This window comes from Leptonychotes weddellii, unplaced genomic scaffold, assembly GCF_054177405.1.
Source record: "Leptonychotes weddellii isolate Sample4059 unplaced genomic scaffold, ASM5417740v2 HiC_scaffold_711, whole genome shotgun sequence".
NCBI classification, from domain to species: Eukaryota; Metazoa; Chordata; class Mammalia; order Carnivora; family Phocidae; genus Leptonychotes; species Leptonychotes weddellii.
Genome location: NW_028040704.1, coordinates 82 through 14,970, shown reverse-complemented (window position 1 = coordinate 14,970; position 14,889 = coordinate 82). Strand labels below are relative to the sequence as shown.

General features: G+C 41.4%; 1 protein-coding gene across 2 annotated transcripts; it reads right to left on the bottom strand.

Annotated features, from left to right (window-relative positions):
• Positions 1-214: 214 nt before the first annotated feature.
• On the bottom strand, positions 215-14,059 carry LOC145719783 (AMP deaminase 1-like). Of its 2 annotated transcripts, XM_081811335.1 has the most exons (6): positions 13,948-14,059; positions 12,700-12,711; positions 8,907-9,087; positions 7,707-7,869; positions 3,842-4,007; positions 215-461 (listed from the first exon to the last, which is right to left on the bottom strand). In XM_081811335.1, exons 1-6 carry the CDS (start codon positions 13,967-13,969, stop codon positions 241-243), a joined length of 765 nt encoding a protein of 254 aa, XP_081667461.1. In that variant the 5' UTR covers positions 13,970-14,059; the 3' UTR covers positions 215-240. The 2 variants fall into 2 exon arrangements, with proteins under 2 accessions (XP_081667461.1, XP_081667462.1); XM_081811336.1 differs by lacking the exon at positions 12,700-12,711.
• Between the last annotated feature and the right edge of the window lie 830 nt (positions 14,060-14,889).

Below are 14,889 nucleotides of genomic sequence, written 5' to 3'. Positions count from 1 at the left end.
GGTAGTAGTGGGGGTGGTAGTAGTAGTGGGGGTGGTGGTGGTAGTAGTGGGGGTGGTGGTGATAGTAGTTGGGGTGGGCGTAGTAGTGGGGGTGGTGGGGGTAGTAGTGGGGGTGGGGGTAGTAGTGGGGGTGGTGGCGGTAGTAGTGGGGGTGGTGGTAGTAGTGGGGGTGGGGGTAGTAGTGGGGGTGGCGGCAGAAGTAGTGGTGGGAGTAGTAATAGGCCAGACATCATTAAACACTTACACAGGTCCTTGGGCAATTAAAGCAAGTAAAAAATTCATATCATCTAAGAAGGTGTCCATATTTAGATAAGGGAGTGGCTTGGGCTCATCTTTACCGGCTGCTGCCTCATTAGGATAGACGTGAACTATACCATCCTTCATTTTGAGATGATAACCGAGGTTTTCTGGGAGGTCATCAGTTCGGAAGGGGTCTTCTTTCTTCACAGGAGGGGTAAAGACTTTTTCAATAAAACACAGAGTAATAGATCAAGAAATAAGATAAATGGCCGCATAAAAATAACCAAAATATGAAATGCTGTAAGATCTCATTCGCCTGGAATCCTGTACGTCATAGGTTATAATTATCCAGGGCTAAGCTAAAGTTTATTTTTATATTATTTTCCAAAGGGACTAAATTAGTAGTGTAAAATAACTGTAAGATCATTTCTAGCGTAAGAATGATTTCAAGCTCTTTAGAAGTATTGTTCACATAATTGATGTAGTACTTACAAATAATTTTATCTACTACAGTAGGTTATCAAAGGCTTTCTGTTTAGAACATTTTATTAGCTTGTGAGATAATTGCATAGAAATAAAAGTCAAACTACAGTCAAAAAGTAGAATTTGGATCTTTTCCTTAACAAAACCAACCTTCTCTGTAAGTCTTAATTTAGAGCAGTTATTTTTTAATAGACTTTATATTTTAGAGCAGTTTTAGGTTCATAGCAAAATTGAGCACCAAGTCCACAGGTCCCATATACTCCTACCCCCACACACGCACTGCCTTATTCACTATCCGCACCCTCCACCAGAGTGGTACGTTTGTTACGATGGATGAACATACACTGGCAGGTCATAACCACCCAAAGTCCATAGTTTACCTTAGAGTTCACTCTCAGGGTTGTACATTCTATGGGTTTTGACAAATGTATAATGACACGTATCCACCATTATAGTATCATGTAGAATAGTCTCACTGCCCTAAAGAGCCTTTGTGCTCCACCTAGAGTGGATTTAATATAAATGGAAATATAAAATAAATTCTTACTGTAAGAATTACAGTTCTTGTTACAATATATGACCCACCTTTTAAAGCACCTCCCATTTTACAATGTCTGCCAAAGGAATTGAGAAGGGATTTTGTGGGTAAATGTCCCTTCCTTTCCAGTGCTAACAATTTCAACCTAAGAAAGCCAAGAACAAATTCCGTGCTGTCACGGCCTGTAACGCGCTTAGCCTTTTACTTTCAACAAGTATGTGCCCAAGGCAGCAGGAAGTCTTCAGTTTGTAAGTGATGACTCATGGCCAGAGTAGGGAAAATAATATAGAAAGAAAAACTCACGCATTTTCTATTCAAAACTGGGAGCTAAGGAACATGAGAGATGTGAAACAGTATGTTGCTGTGTCAAATCTTAATTTTCGAATCTTTACACTTAAACATCCTAGAGAGGCAAAGCATAATTTAGAAGACACAAAGGCAAAACAGATATCCTAAATGTCGCTATTGTAGAAAATAGGTAAACTGATTTGATGCATTACCAAACTGGATACATGTTTAGTATGATTTTAATATTAAAAGGAATTATAGAGGGGGCGCCTGGGTGGCTCAGTCGGTTAAGCGACTGCCTTCGGCTCAGGTCATGATCCTGGAGTCCCGGGATCGAGTCCCGCATCGGGCTCCCTGCTCGGCGGGGAGCCTGCTTCTCCCTCTGACCCTCCCCCCTCTCATGAGCTCTCTCTCTCTCTCATTCTGTCTCAAATAAATAAATAAAATCTTTAAAAAAAAAAAAAGGAATTATAGAGAAGTGGCAGAACTGGAAATCTTTAATGATATCACAATCTGAAGTTCAGAAACACTTTAATATTTGCCTCCTTTGAATTTCAATCCTAGAAGTATATTCTTAAAGATGTAAAGCAACTACACAAAGATTTTTATATAAAGCCATTTATTGTAGCCTTACTGGAAATAAATTTCTAAAAGTCAGAAATCTAAATGCCTAAAAGTAAGAATTGGTTAAATAAATTATGATAAAGTTATACAATAGAAATCTGTGAAATTATTAAAATCTGATTATTGAAAAATAGGTACTTAACTTCATATAAGGCAGAAAGTAAAAAAGTGAGATACGTAAATAAAGTACTATGGAAAGTCAAAACATATAGCTTAGATTTATCCAGAGGTTAGAGGAAGACAGGAATTGATAGTATCTGGGCTGCACATTGAAGGATGAGGTTGGATCTGGACATTTGGACATACAGAGAAAAAGTGAACTGTTCCCCTGTTCAGGCACAGGGCACAGAATGACAACAGTACAGGACAGGAAAGGGCTGAACCAAATGGAGGACAGGAAATACTTCCCACCAGAACAGAGGTGGAGTAGATAAATAGGATGAGGGTGCAAGACCAAAAATCAATAAATAAAATGCAGTTAGGAGGCCAGCTGATGGCAGGCCTTGAATTCCAGGCTAAAGACTGGACTTAACTTTGTAGGTAATGAGCAGCAGTGAAAGGTTTTGTTAGGAGAAGGACATGTTCAGATCTGTTTTAATAATTGGCACTAAAGTGAATATGAACCGAAAGGGAGTGAGATTAGAATTTAACAGAGTAGGTCAGAAACTATGGCAGTAATCTGGCCAAGGAGAAATATAGGCCTAAATTAGGGTTTGGGGAATGGCAAAGAGGGGAGATTTTGAGAGATGTTGTACGGAATTAATCATATGATTAGGCTTGACACATATCCACCATTATAGTATCATGCAGAATAGTCTCACTGCCCTAAGGGCAAGTGAGACAATGGAGTCAAAGATGAGTATGATATTTTTAGACTGGGTTACTTCTACAGTAGTCCCTCCTTATCCATAGGGGCTATGTTCCCAGACGCCCAGTGGAAGCCTGAGACTGTGGATGGTACTGAATCCTGTATATACTATGTCTTTTCCTACATACCTATTAATGGGCTACTGCTCTATCAACTTACTTGTTTTTGTATAAATTAGGCACAGTAAGAGATTAACAACAACAACTAATAATAAAATAGAACTATTATAACAACTTACTGTAATAAAAGTTAGGTGAATGTGGCCTCTTTTTTTTAAGATTTCATTTGTTTATTTTGAGAGAGAGAGAGAGAATGAGCATGAACGGGGGGAGGGACAGAGGGAGAAGGAGAGAGAGAATCTCAAGCAGACTCCCCGCTGAGCACAAAGCCTAACACGCGGCTCAATCTCATGACCCTGAGACCATGACCTGAGCTGAAATCAAGAGTTGGATGCTTAACCAACTGAGCCCTCAGGTGCCCCTCTCAAAATATCTTATTGCCCTATACTCACTCTTCTTGGGATAATCATGAGAGATGATAAAATGCCTACGTGAGATGAGGTGAGGTGCTTGATGTAGGCATTGTGACGTAGCATAAGGCCACTACAGACGTGACAATAAATCAGGAGGATCATCTGCTTATGGACCTCAGCTGGCCTCGGGTAACTGAAACCGCAGAAAGCCAAACCATGGAAACCATGGATTGGGTCGGGGGGGCCTACTGTAATCTAGGGGCATATTTGATATTTAGTAGTTAAACCTAAAGATCTATTTCATACACTGCATAAGATAATTACTTACCTGGGTAGAAGCTCTCATTTGCTACCCAAGCCTCACCCTCCATGTGCCGCAAGTACTTGGAAGGGGTTTTAGGGAACCTCTGAAATGACTTCTGCATATACCTCTCCCGTATACACAATGCCCTGTATAGACCTTTGCAAACCATTTCGAAATCTTCAACTGTAACCTGCCAAGAAAATGTCAGAGTATCAGGAGTCGCTCCTGTGAAAATCCAAGAAGCGGGTTAAGTTTGTTTTTGGTACGAGCTCACTCTCCTGGTTGTTGCTGCCCATGCTGAACCTTGCCTGCCCACATGGCTTCTTCCTACTTGACTTGGGCCCTGGGTCTTCCTCCAGGAGCAGGTCCTGAAGTTTTTCCAACTCTTCTGTTTCTACTAAAACTCACCTGCTCTGCAAGACTTTGCTTATATAGTCTGGTGCTTGTTTGGGGGTTTTGCCAGAAAGCAGTGATTATCTAGCAAATGTGATTAAAAGATCCCATTCTAACATGGAGAATACTTTCTTCCTTCCAGGTAACATACGGGCTTCTAAAGACAGTATCTCAACTGAAAGATGACATCACTCTAATTTGAGAATTCACACTACTTTTTGGTCAGTGAAGGAAATATTTGGGGATGAATAAAGTGTCACACATCCTTCCAACCCTGTCATGCACGCACTGCCTTCTATAGCTATAGATGCATCAGGACATCACCCATTCTTTTGGATGGTTTTAAACTTTTTTTGAAGATTTATCTATTTATTTTAGAGAGAAAGAGAGCGTGCGGGGAGGGGCAGAGGGAGAAGAAGAGAGAATCTTTTAAATTTTTTTTTTTTTTAAGATTTTATTTATTTATTTGAGAGAGAGAGAGAGAAACAGCATGAGAGGGGAGAGGGTCAGAGGGAGAAGCAGGCTCCCCGCTGAGCCGGGAGCCCGATGTGGGACTCGATCCCGGGACTCCGGGACCCTGACCTGAGCCGAAGGCAGTCGCTTAACCAACTGAGCCACCCAGGCGCCCAGAAGAGAGAATCTTTAAGCAGACGCCACACTGAGCACAAAGCCTGACATGCGGCTTGATCCCAGGACCCTGATATCAGGACCTGAACCAAAACCAAGAGTCGAATGCTTAACCAACTTCGACACCCAGGCACTCCACTGTTTTGGATGGTTTTATTTTATTTTATTTTATTTTTTAAAGATTTTATTTATTTATTTGAGAGACAGAGAGCATGAGAGGGAGGAGGGTCAGAGGGAGAAGCAGACTCCCCGCTGAGCAGGGAGCCCGATGTGGGACTCGATCCCGGGACTCCAGGATCATGACCTGAACCGAAGGCAGTCGCTTAACCAACTGAGCCACCCAGGCGCCCCATCTTTTGGATGGTTTTATTTTTTATTTTATTTTATTTTTTTATAATTTTTTTTTTTTAAAGATTTTATTTATTTGACAGAGAGAGACACAGCGAGAGAGGGAACACAAGCAGGGGGAGTGGGAGAGGGAGAAGCAGGCTTCCCGCAGAGCAGGGAGCCCGATGCGGGGTTCGATCCCAGGACCCTGGGATCATGACCTGAGCCGAAGGCAGACGCTTAACGACTGAGCCACCCAGGCGCCCCTTTTGGATGGTTTTAAAGAGAATTTTACCCATGGCTAAAAATAGCAAGATTCTAGAGTAACATTTTCTTAGAACTGCCGGAAATTTCCTAAACTGGCCTCTCCCATGTGCCATCCCCGACTCCTGACTGAGCCTGGCACGCCCAAGGAGTCATAACTTGAAATCACTGAATGCTCATCATCAGAGCCCACAGACTTTCTGGGACCAATATAAGTGTTCCCAGTGTTTGAGGTCCAGATATTGATCCCAATCAGTTGAACTCTTTTTAAAGGCTTGCTGACCTTAGCTAAGAAAGTCTGGCTCAGGTGCTAGAGCTAGGGGTCTGCTTCTAATGTGGCATGCTTGTTCCTTTGCCACATAATGGGCCACCAGTCTATCTTCGCTAGGATAAGAGCTGGAAAAGATATTCACCTTGGTGTCTTCAGCACTTAGCACACAATGCCTCACACAGAGTAGGTGCTCAATAAGACCTGATTAAATGAAATCATTTGATTATCAGGGATTAATGGCCTTGGAAACTTAGTCCTGATCTCCCTACCTCTCTGTTCAATTACAAGGGTGAAGACCGATGGGGCATAGACTACAACCCGGTAGGGTGTTGCTCATCAGCTCAACCACATCCAGCCAACAGGTACTGCAATACACTGGTTCTTCTAAGACTCCAGGCCATGGTTTCAGATGCCCTCCAGCTTTCAGAGGAGAAGCAGCTACTCCCTGACTTCTGTGAACCTTGTCCTCCCTCCCATCTTCCTTCTTTTTATTTTTATTCCTACCAAGTACAGAGGTATCAAGTTTGTCTCCTAATTTTTATGGCTTTTTTTTTTTAAAGATTTTATTTATTTATTTATTTGAGAGAGAGAGAATGAGAGACAGAGAGCACGAGAGGGAGGAAGGTCAGAGGGAGAAGCAGACCCCCCGCTGAGCAGGGAGCCCGATGCGGGACTCGATCCTGGGGCTCCAGGATCATGACCTGAGCCGAAGGCAGTCACTTAACCAACTGAGCCACCCAGGCGCCCCCTTTTTTTTTTTTTTTTTAACTCCAGAGGTCTCCAATCTTTGTTTTCCCTCTCTCTATTAAACATCTCCTTTCAGTTATTTACTATCTAAAACGCCTGCCATTTGCAGAGGACCCATGTTATCGTACAGAAAGTGAACAAACCAGAATCGTGTTTGTTTCCTTGCTCTGTCACTTTTAAGTATCTTGGAACTGACCCTAAGGGGGTCAGTTACATGAGAAGGGGGCTTAGGATGGGTCATTAAAACTATATTTGGAGCATAGACTGATAGCTAACCATCAGTTTCACCAATATGATGCTGATTCTGCAAGTCCACGTGGCAGAGATTTATTAGTTGCCCAACTGTTTTGGATAGAACAGGAAGGTCAAGTTGTTTGTGACATGAATTTACTATCCCTGTGGCATAACTAGAGTCTATTCCAGGCAATAACCTACTGTGTAAGCATCTGTAATGAAATCGGAGATGACCGTTGGTCAAACAAAAACAATAGCCCCATTAGAATTTTCTAGCCTCTCATCTTCCTTCTTTTCTCTGGGCTCTCCACTCTTCTCATCTCTCTTTCTTTCTTTTTTTTTATTTATTTATTTTTTATTTTTTTTTTAAAGATTTTATTTATTTATTTGAGAGAGAGAATGAGAGAGAGAGAGAGAGAGCATGAGAAGGGGGAGGGTCAGAGGGAGAAGCAGACTCCCTGCCGAGCAGGGAGCCCCATGTGGGACTCGATCCCAGGACTCCAGGATCATGACCTGAGCCGAAGGCAGTCGCTTAACCAACTGAGCCACCCAGGCGCCCTCTCTCTCTCTTTCTTCCCATCTGTTTTCTTTGATTCCTTTATGCTACCCGCAGCCCTTCTCTCTAGTCTAGGGCTGCCCTGGGCCCATCTTTTCCCAAGAGCCCCCCGTGTCTCCCGAGGCTCCCTGTCCGACTTTGTGATAGCCTCAGTGAGACTAGCCCACCAGCTGTTCTCACTGTCTCCTGTGCCCAAATTTGTCTAGTGTATTCTGTAACACACACTGCATTCTACCACATATTCTCCATGTGCAAGCAAATGAGATACAAGGAGGATAAATTATGTGGGATGATAGAGCAAAACAGAAATAGAAGGTCTAGCATATTGGTATTGAGAGGCAATAAGGAAGTATAACAAAGGATGGCTTAGCTAACACCTTCCTCAGTAGGAAGGGGACGAAGCAAGGAAGCTGAAACAATCAAGCTGTGTCTTCCCAGCAGCTGCATCTGAGGGGCAAGGAGCGACTCACCCCCGAGGCATAATCTCCAGTGATCTGCACTCTTTGGAAGTCAGGCACGGTCTGGTAGGTTGGAGATGAAATGTATTCGTTGATGTGGGACAGTTTGGTGGAAGATGTTTCACTTTGGGGAATGGACAAGTTAATGGTCTTCTGTCCATGGGAACGTTTTTTTCTGGGTTTGAAATGCAAAAATAAAAGGATTTAACTTTGGCTTCATTGGGAGTCTCATTGTGATAGATTGAGGTTTCACTGTCCAATTTCATTTTGAGGACAAAAGGTGAACATTAAAATGACAGCGGGTGTCAGAAACAGGATCCAACCATATGGGAAGAGGTATCACATGACTGTATTCCCTTCTTCCTGGTAGCCCTTGGAACAGTGGGCCTTCGGGAACATGCTAGAAGGCTTTCAGCATGACCTTGTTCTTCACAGGCAGATGGGCAGTCTGGGTACCACAGTAAGCAAGGCTATGTCAGTTACTACCTGTGTCTTTTTGTGCTTGTTCTTAAACTCTTGAGCTTGTGTTGCCCCATATGAAAAAGTAGTGTAATAATGCCCACCTTATAAGAATTCGGTGAGATTTAGTGTATGGAACTTATAAGTTGCTTAATCAATATTACTTCCTCAAATCAAGGAGTATTTATTGAGTTTCTACTTTGACCCAAGACTTACGTTAGGTCCTATGGGGCATGCCCAAGAAGGTGGATTGTTGTTCTTTCCTTAAAGACATAAAATGAAAAGGAGGACCAGGGCGGAAAGGCAGAAATGGAGGGTTGTATCCCTGAGGCCCGGAGAAGGTCAGATTGACCAGAGGGCAATATTCGTATCAGATAGCACAGTGCTAAAGTTGGCTAGAACCAAACTCTGAAGATGAGGCTCTCGTGTTCTGGTTTCTATACCCATGGTGTGTAAGCTGAGTATGTACCCAGCAGCCATCAGCCCACAGTGGTTTGGAACAATTTGCATAGAGCTCTCATCCTCTTGCTTGGGTAGATAGGGAGGTTTCAACTGAAGGAAGATGCGATGAGCACAGGAGGTCTACTGTTTTCTTCTTTTGAGTCATTGGTAATCTTGTCCTAGCTTATACAGTGCTGGGGTGGGGGATCTTGGGGAGAGGGAAGAATTTTAGCTCTGGCACAGTGAACTATCTGCCCTGACATTTCCCTTTCCCGTGTCCCAGTGTCCCAACATTCCCCTTACACCGCTTACCTCCTGTCTTTTATAGAGGTGGACGTGGCCTCCAGGCGGAATATATGTGCTTGCATCTCATGATGAGAAATTGGGCAGATTTCATCCACATCAAAGGGGGAAATCTCATGACGGCCTCCCTCATCTTTGACTTCAGAGGCAAACACTTTTTCAGCAAAGCTACGTAATGCATCATCAATTTCTAGAAGAGGTTTTCATGGGTTAGTATTTAAGCCCTTTGTCAGAGGTCATCAGAGAGTTCCTGCTATGTGTAAGGCACAGTGCTAAGGACTGCCCTGGGGGCATGGCTCCCCTATACTCTAACCAGCGTCCCAGAAACATGTCAGAGCTCAATGCCTGCTCTCTCTTTAGAGGTTTCTGGGTGGGTAGCTTGGAAATCCATTCTCAGAGACACAGGTCAAATTCTCACAGCACATCTCAGGAGGTCCTAAAGATGGGATTGGCTTCTTGCAGGACTAGCACTTAATCTAAGATCACCTGTTTCTGGCAGGGCTAAATCTGACTTCATAGTAACCATGCAACATAGTCCTTCTCATTAGATTGGTGAAGTTTTTCTGATGCTTGTGAAGATGTGAGTAGGATTGTCAGTCCTTGGAGTTTTTCTTCCTAAAGAGAACCAGGGATCTAGGTAGTTCTGAGAAATAAATGTGTCCTTTGGGTCTTTCTTCCTCACAGAGCAGATACTGTGTCTCTCTCACACATTATTTCAAATCCTGAAAACTTGAGGATATGCTGGTATGTGGGGGAAGGGAGCCATTGAAATTTACTACTCAGTGTTGGGAGTCCCAATTCTTGTGGACACGTGGTCCTCCATAATGAATGACCCTTAGAAAGCCAATTTTACTCTTACATGCTTTAATATGCCCATCCTTTTTTTTTTTTGAGTTTATTTATTTTAAGTGATCACTACACTCGATGTGGGGCTCAAACTCAAAACCCTGAGATCGAGTTGCATGCTCTTCCAACTGAGGCACCCCTTAATATTCCCATTCTTAGAATGGTTGGAGGGGTGAGTTTTTGCTTGGCAATGACTAACCCCAAGACTCTCTGATGTAAGAGAACTAATTTCATCATAGAGGGTGGTGATGGCCATTAAGTATCTGTTCTTCTGTTAAGTTCCATTGCATTTTCCACATACCCAGTTGTTTCATCATTACCTCTTATACTTCTAAAATCTCTTGGTATTTCCAGAAAAGAGCAGGTAGCAAATAATGAGACTGGCAAACAGCTAGCTATTTGAAGCAACAGGAGAAGATGGAACATTCTTCATATGATGACAAAGCAAACTGCTTGCATACTTTTCCATCAGTATCTATACAGGTCTCCAAAATGCCACATTTTCAGATTTAACCTAAGGAAGTGTAATGTGCTCAAGTCCCTGTTCTGCACTTACCGACACCTTCACCTTCCTCTGTCTTAGTTTCCTTATCTGTAAAGTGGTAAGACTAATACCTACAAAACCTCACTCATAGGCTGTCATGGTAATGTATGTGGAAATGCTTTACAGAGTATAAAGCACCAGCTCAGACTGAATAATGTAACTTGGCAGCATTGGTCAGACAGCTATGTGGTATTTGGGGTTAATTCCGGGCTATTAAGGAAATGATAAATGATATGACTTAGTTTAGGCTGAAGCATACATTGGAAATGATAGCAATTGATTCATAACTTTGCCAACACTGTCAGGTCATCCTGCTTTCAACATCTGGCTTATCACAGGAGAACAACAGAAATCTACTCTACTGGCCAAACTTCATGCGTCTATTTGCTTCGTTAAACTCAAGCACTGCCTGAAACTGAAAACCGTCTTTGGATGCTCTGGAGTAGCTCTTTGAGAAGTACCACAATCCACAAAGGACCAAATGGAACTCGAAGTAGATACATTTGATAGTCTGAGAATACCTCCCCACCCCACTACCAACTGATCCCCAGAAATTAGTATCATTCCTCCATGAGAATCACAAGCAAGCACATGCGCCTCAAGGATGAATGGCAAGCAGAAGTTAGAAGAGGCTTCATGCACCATGAAAGGCAAATAAAAATAGGCTAGCTGGTTATGATGATGATGAGGAGGATGAGGATGAGGATGGGGATGAGGATGAGGATGTAACTGGCTTGTCATGGTGGGTCTGTGGCAATGCTGATAGAGGCTTCAGGAAGGACAGCAGGGAAATGGATGCCCAGAAACCAAATCCTACTTGCTCAAGATCCGGCTCTTCCGGAATAAGCAGTCATTATCTAGGACCGCACATATCCATTTGTTTCATATTTTTAAACGTTCTTGTTTTTACTAAGGTTGCATCTCTGTAAGCCACTATAGACAGTTGAAAAGTAGAAACTCTACTGTCAAGAAGTGGTTTACATGATGCCCCCAAATTATATGGTTGATGTTTCCTTCCACTGAATCAACAAGTTGTTTTGACTTCATGCAACCACAGCTGAAACTTGACTCCTAATTCAAGAACTCTGCCTTTCAAAAATATTTCAGGGAGTGGTGATGATTGTGGGAAGGAAAGAGTGAAACTGGTATTTCAAAAGATGATGAGATAAGATATGGTGACAGTCTGAATTTATGGAATAAAGGACAGATGACTCCCTTGGATCTGTATAGATAATTGTTGAGTTCTTTTTTGAGCATATTACATTTGCAATAATGGAGCATCTGAGTGGAAATATCTTGAGGATAGGACATCTGCATTTACATATAGAATCAACAAGAGAATAGAAACAAGTAGTAGAATGATGAAGCCAGAACACTGAACTAGGAGTGGAGTGAGAAAAAGTGTCTGTAGAAGCTGGATGGCCTTGGGCAAACCACATAATCACAGGGAGTCTCAGTGTTCATCATCATAACAGGGGAGTGCTAATAATAATGTCAACTTCAGAGAACTGTTATAAAGATTAAACAAGAAATACTTTAAAAACTACACAGTACTATAAAGAAGTTGGGAATTATTATTATTAACATGGGAAGTGCAAGATTCTTGAGAAAAGGAATATCATGCTTGCCTCTTCACTCAACAGATCCAGAAAAGCATGCTTATTTCTCAGCAGTGCTTTCGGGTTGTGTAAGAAAGACAGGTCGTAGGTGTTTCGTCCGCCGTATCTCATCTCATGGAGGAACTCCAAGGCAGACCTACTATCCGTCAACTAAAGGACAAGTCTCATTTGAGATGGAGGGGAACATAGAGTTACAGTTTTATCTAAAGTGAGATTTTTATTTTATCTGGTCACAAAAATATACCATGAAATGTTTCGTTTTGGAGCTGAGGATTTCCTAAGGCAAGACTCAATAGACCTCCTTGGCTAATCTATATCTAAAGAAGAACATCAGTTTATTTTAAAACATCAAATGAACGCCCCATGAAATTCTCTTTAAAAAATGGGGGTTTTTTGGAGTCCAGAAAATCCATGAGTTCATTTGCAATGCTATGGAATATCTATGGTCATTATTAATCTTTTTTAAAAAGATTTTGTTTATTTATTTGACAGAGAGAGAGCACAAGCAGGGGGAGGGGCAGAGGGAGAAGCCAACTCCCCACTGAGGAGGGAGCTCTACACGGGGCACGATCCCAGGGTCCCCGGATCATGACCTGAGCTGAATGAAGGCAGACGCTTAACCAACTGAGCCAGCCACCCAGGCACCCCTGGTCATTATTAATCTCTGTTGGCTTTCAATGGTATCATTTAATAAACACTGCTGAAAAATACTCTTGTTTCTGAATTAATGAATAGTATCATTTTTTAATTGACCATTTGGCAAATAGCAGGAAAAATAGTCCAAAATACTCACGTTTTTCTTTAGCTGTATGAAGTAAAAAAAACAAGATAAAATATATAAACAACTTTCAGAAATCATAGGGGCTGTTAATCGGTGCTTTGGAATAGAAAGGTGTAGACTGTACAAGAAAGGGGTGTGGTGGAATGTGATATTATAGTTATTCTTCCATTTACCTATAATTTGCTGCCATCAGAAACCCCTAGGAATATGGCCAGTACACATCCCTTTCTTTTCTTTTCCTTTCTAATATGGCTCTTTAAATTTATGTTTATAATTTTAAAGAGGTACACTTTGTAAAATATGATTTTAAAGAAATCTGATCTGGAGAAATGGAAACTCTCTTACAATGCTTACAAAAAAAGCACATCTGGTAAACAATTTAGAAACACCTACCAAACAGCCATGACTGATTTTCATCCTTAAAAATGGAAAAAGCTTTAGGGGCAAATATTGTTCTCAGAGTATAATTATACTTGTAAAGAACCTAAGGGATTAGTTAAGAAAATTAAAATATTACACAGTCATTCAAAATGATGTTTAGGGAGAGTTTAAAAAACTATGGTAAATGATTAAGTCACAGTGTTAAGCCAAAAAAGGGCAGGATATAAAGTGACATGTATGAAATAATCATAACAATGCTTTTAAAAATTCTTTAAATTTGCATAGAAAATAAATTGACATGTGAAAAGTGGTATCTTTGGATGATGGGATGGTGATTGTTTTTTTCTTACTACTACTTTCCTAAATGTTCTGCCTTCTCTACATGAGTGTTATTACTTTTATTTTCAGTGTAATTTCTCTTTCTTATTTCATAGGAGACATGTGTTTCTTTTGTAATGAAAAAGACATTATTATTCTAAAAATTACTATGTGTACAAACCTGGATTTTGATTGGGTTAATATTTCCACTATGCTCATGGTTGTCAACTAATCCTCTAGCTAGAGACATTATAGGGGACCCCTCTCAGAAAGGTGACGGCACCAGCTTTGTTTAACTGAGCAGAGTAGATTTTAAATATCTTCTACAGTTTTCAAACTGGGATCATCCAAGATGCTACCACATAATACAGTTTTAGGAAATTACCTCCCTTCCAAAACTAAAAAGAAAAAAATCCTTGAAAATCATGCCTTGCTTCTTCCTGAAAAGTATTATCAAAGCTACTCTGACCCTAAAGAAAGGATCATCAAAGCTGACAAGATACTTAAAGGAATGGTTGCATTTAAAAGAATCGAGCTCTCCAAACACTTTTGCACACCTACCTGCAAGTTTCAACAGAGGCATTGTTGCCGGGGTCCTGGATTCTAGGATAGCACAGTAGAAAGGAGGAGAGAGGAGGCTGTGGGGATGACTGCCTGACAGTATAAAATACCCTGACACTCATTTTATGATTTTGCTTTGCACCTGTAATCCGACCCTTCTCTGCTAAAAAGAGAGAGATGAGGTTTAGACCTATTTATAGCTTGAGGCAATTGACAGTGAAAAACAGGTGAAGCCTCTGGTCTTTACTCAGGGATTTCAGAGACGATATGTGCTAGTTCAGGAACTGCACTTCATTACCTTCTAAATCTTCCTACAGATTGGATTCTCCTCAAGTGTAGCTTTCTTGCATGACCTGACCACTGGTGATTATTTTTCACCCCGGTGAAATACAGGGGACTCTTCCAGGCTATGGATGCCCACATTCTCAGGATTTCAGTCATGAGAAAAGCTTTCTGAAGTTAACGAATAGGCTGGTGTATTCGTCGAGTTCGCAACACACACACACACACACACAGACACACACGTGTATGCATGCACACACTTTCATTAGAAATACCCTTGATTTAACAGAAATTCACCCGACAGAATTTATTTAATCAGTTCGGTACTGAACTTACTTCAAATCTTAGGAAAAAGTCAACTGCCATCTGGAGTGCTCAGTTACCTTACCCTGCAAATTGTTACAAAAGGAATAATACCTTTCTTTTACATAACATTTTATAGTACATAGAGCGTTTTCCAGACGTTATCTATTTGATCCTAATTACAATCTTAGAAGTACTTTATCCCTGCTTCCCAAATGAGAAAACCATTCTGCTGAGCCATTCTGCTCACAAATGGCAAACCTGTGGCTCTCTGGACCAAAATATCATGATCTTTCCATAATAACATAGAGTCTTTGCTATGGCTAATTATGTGCTAATCACTTCTAGGCAAAGAAA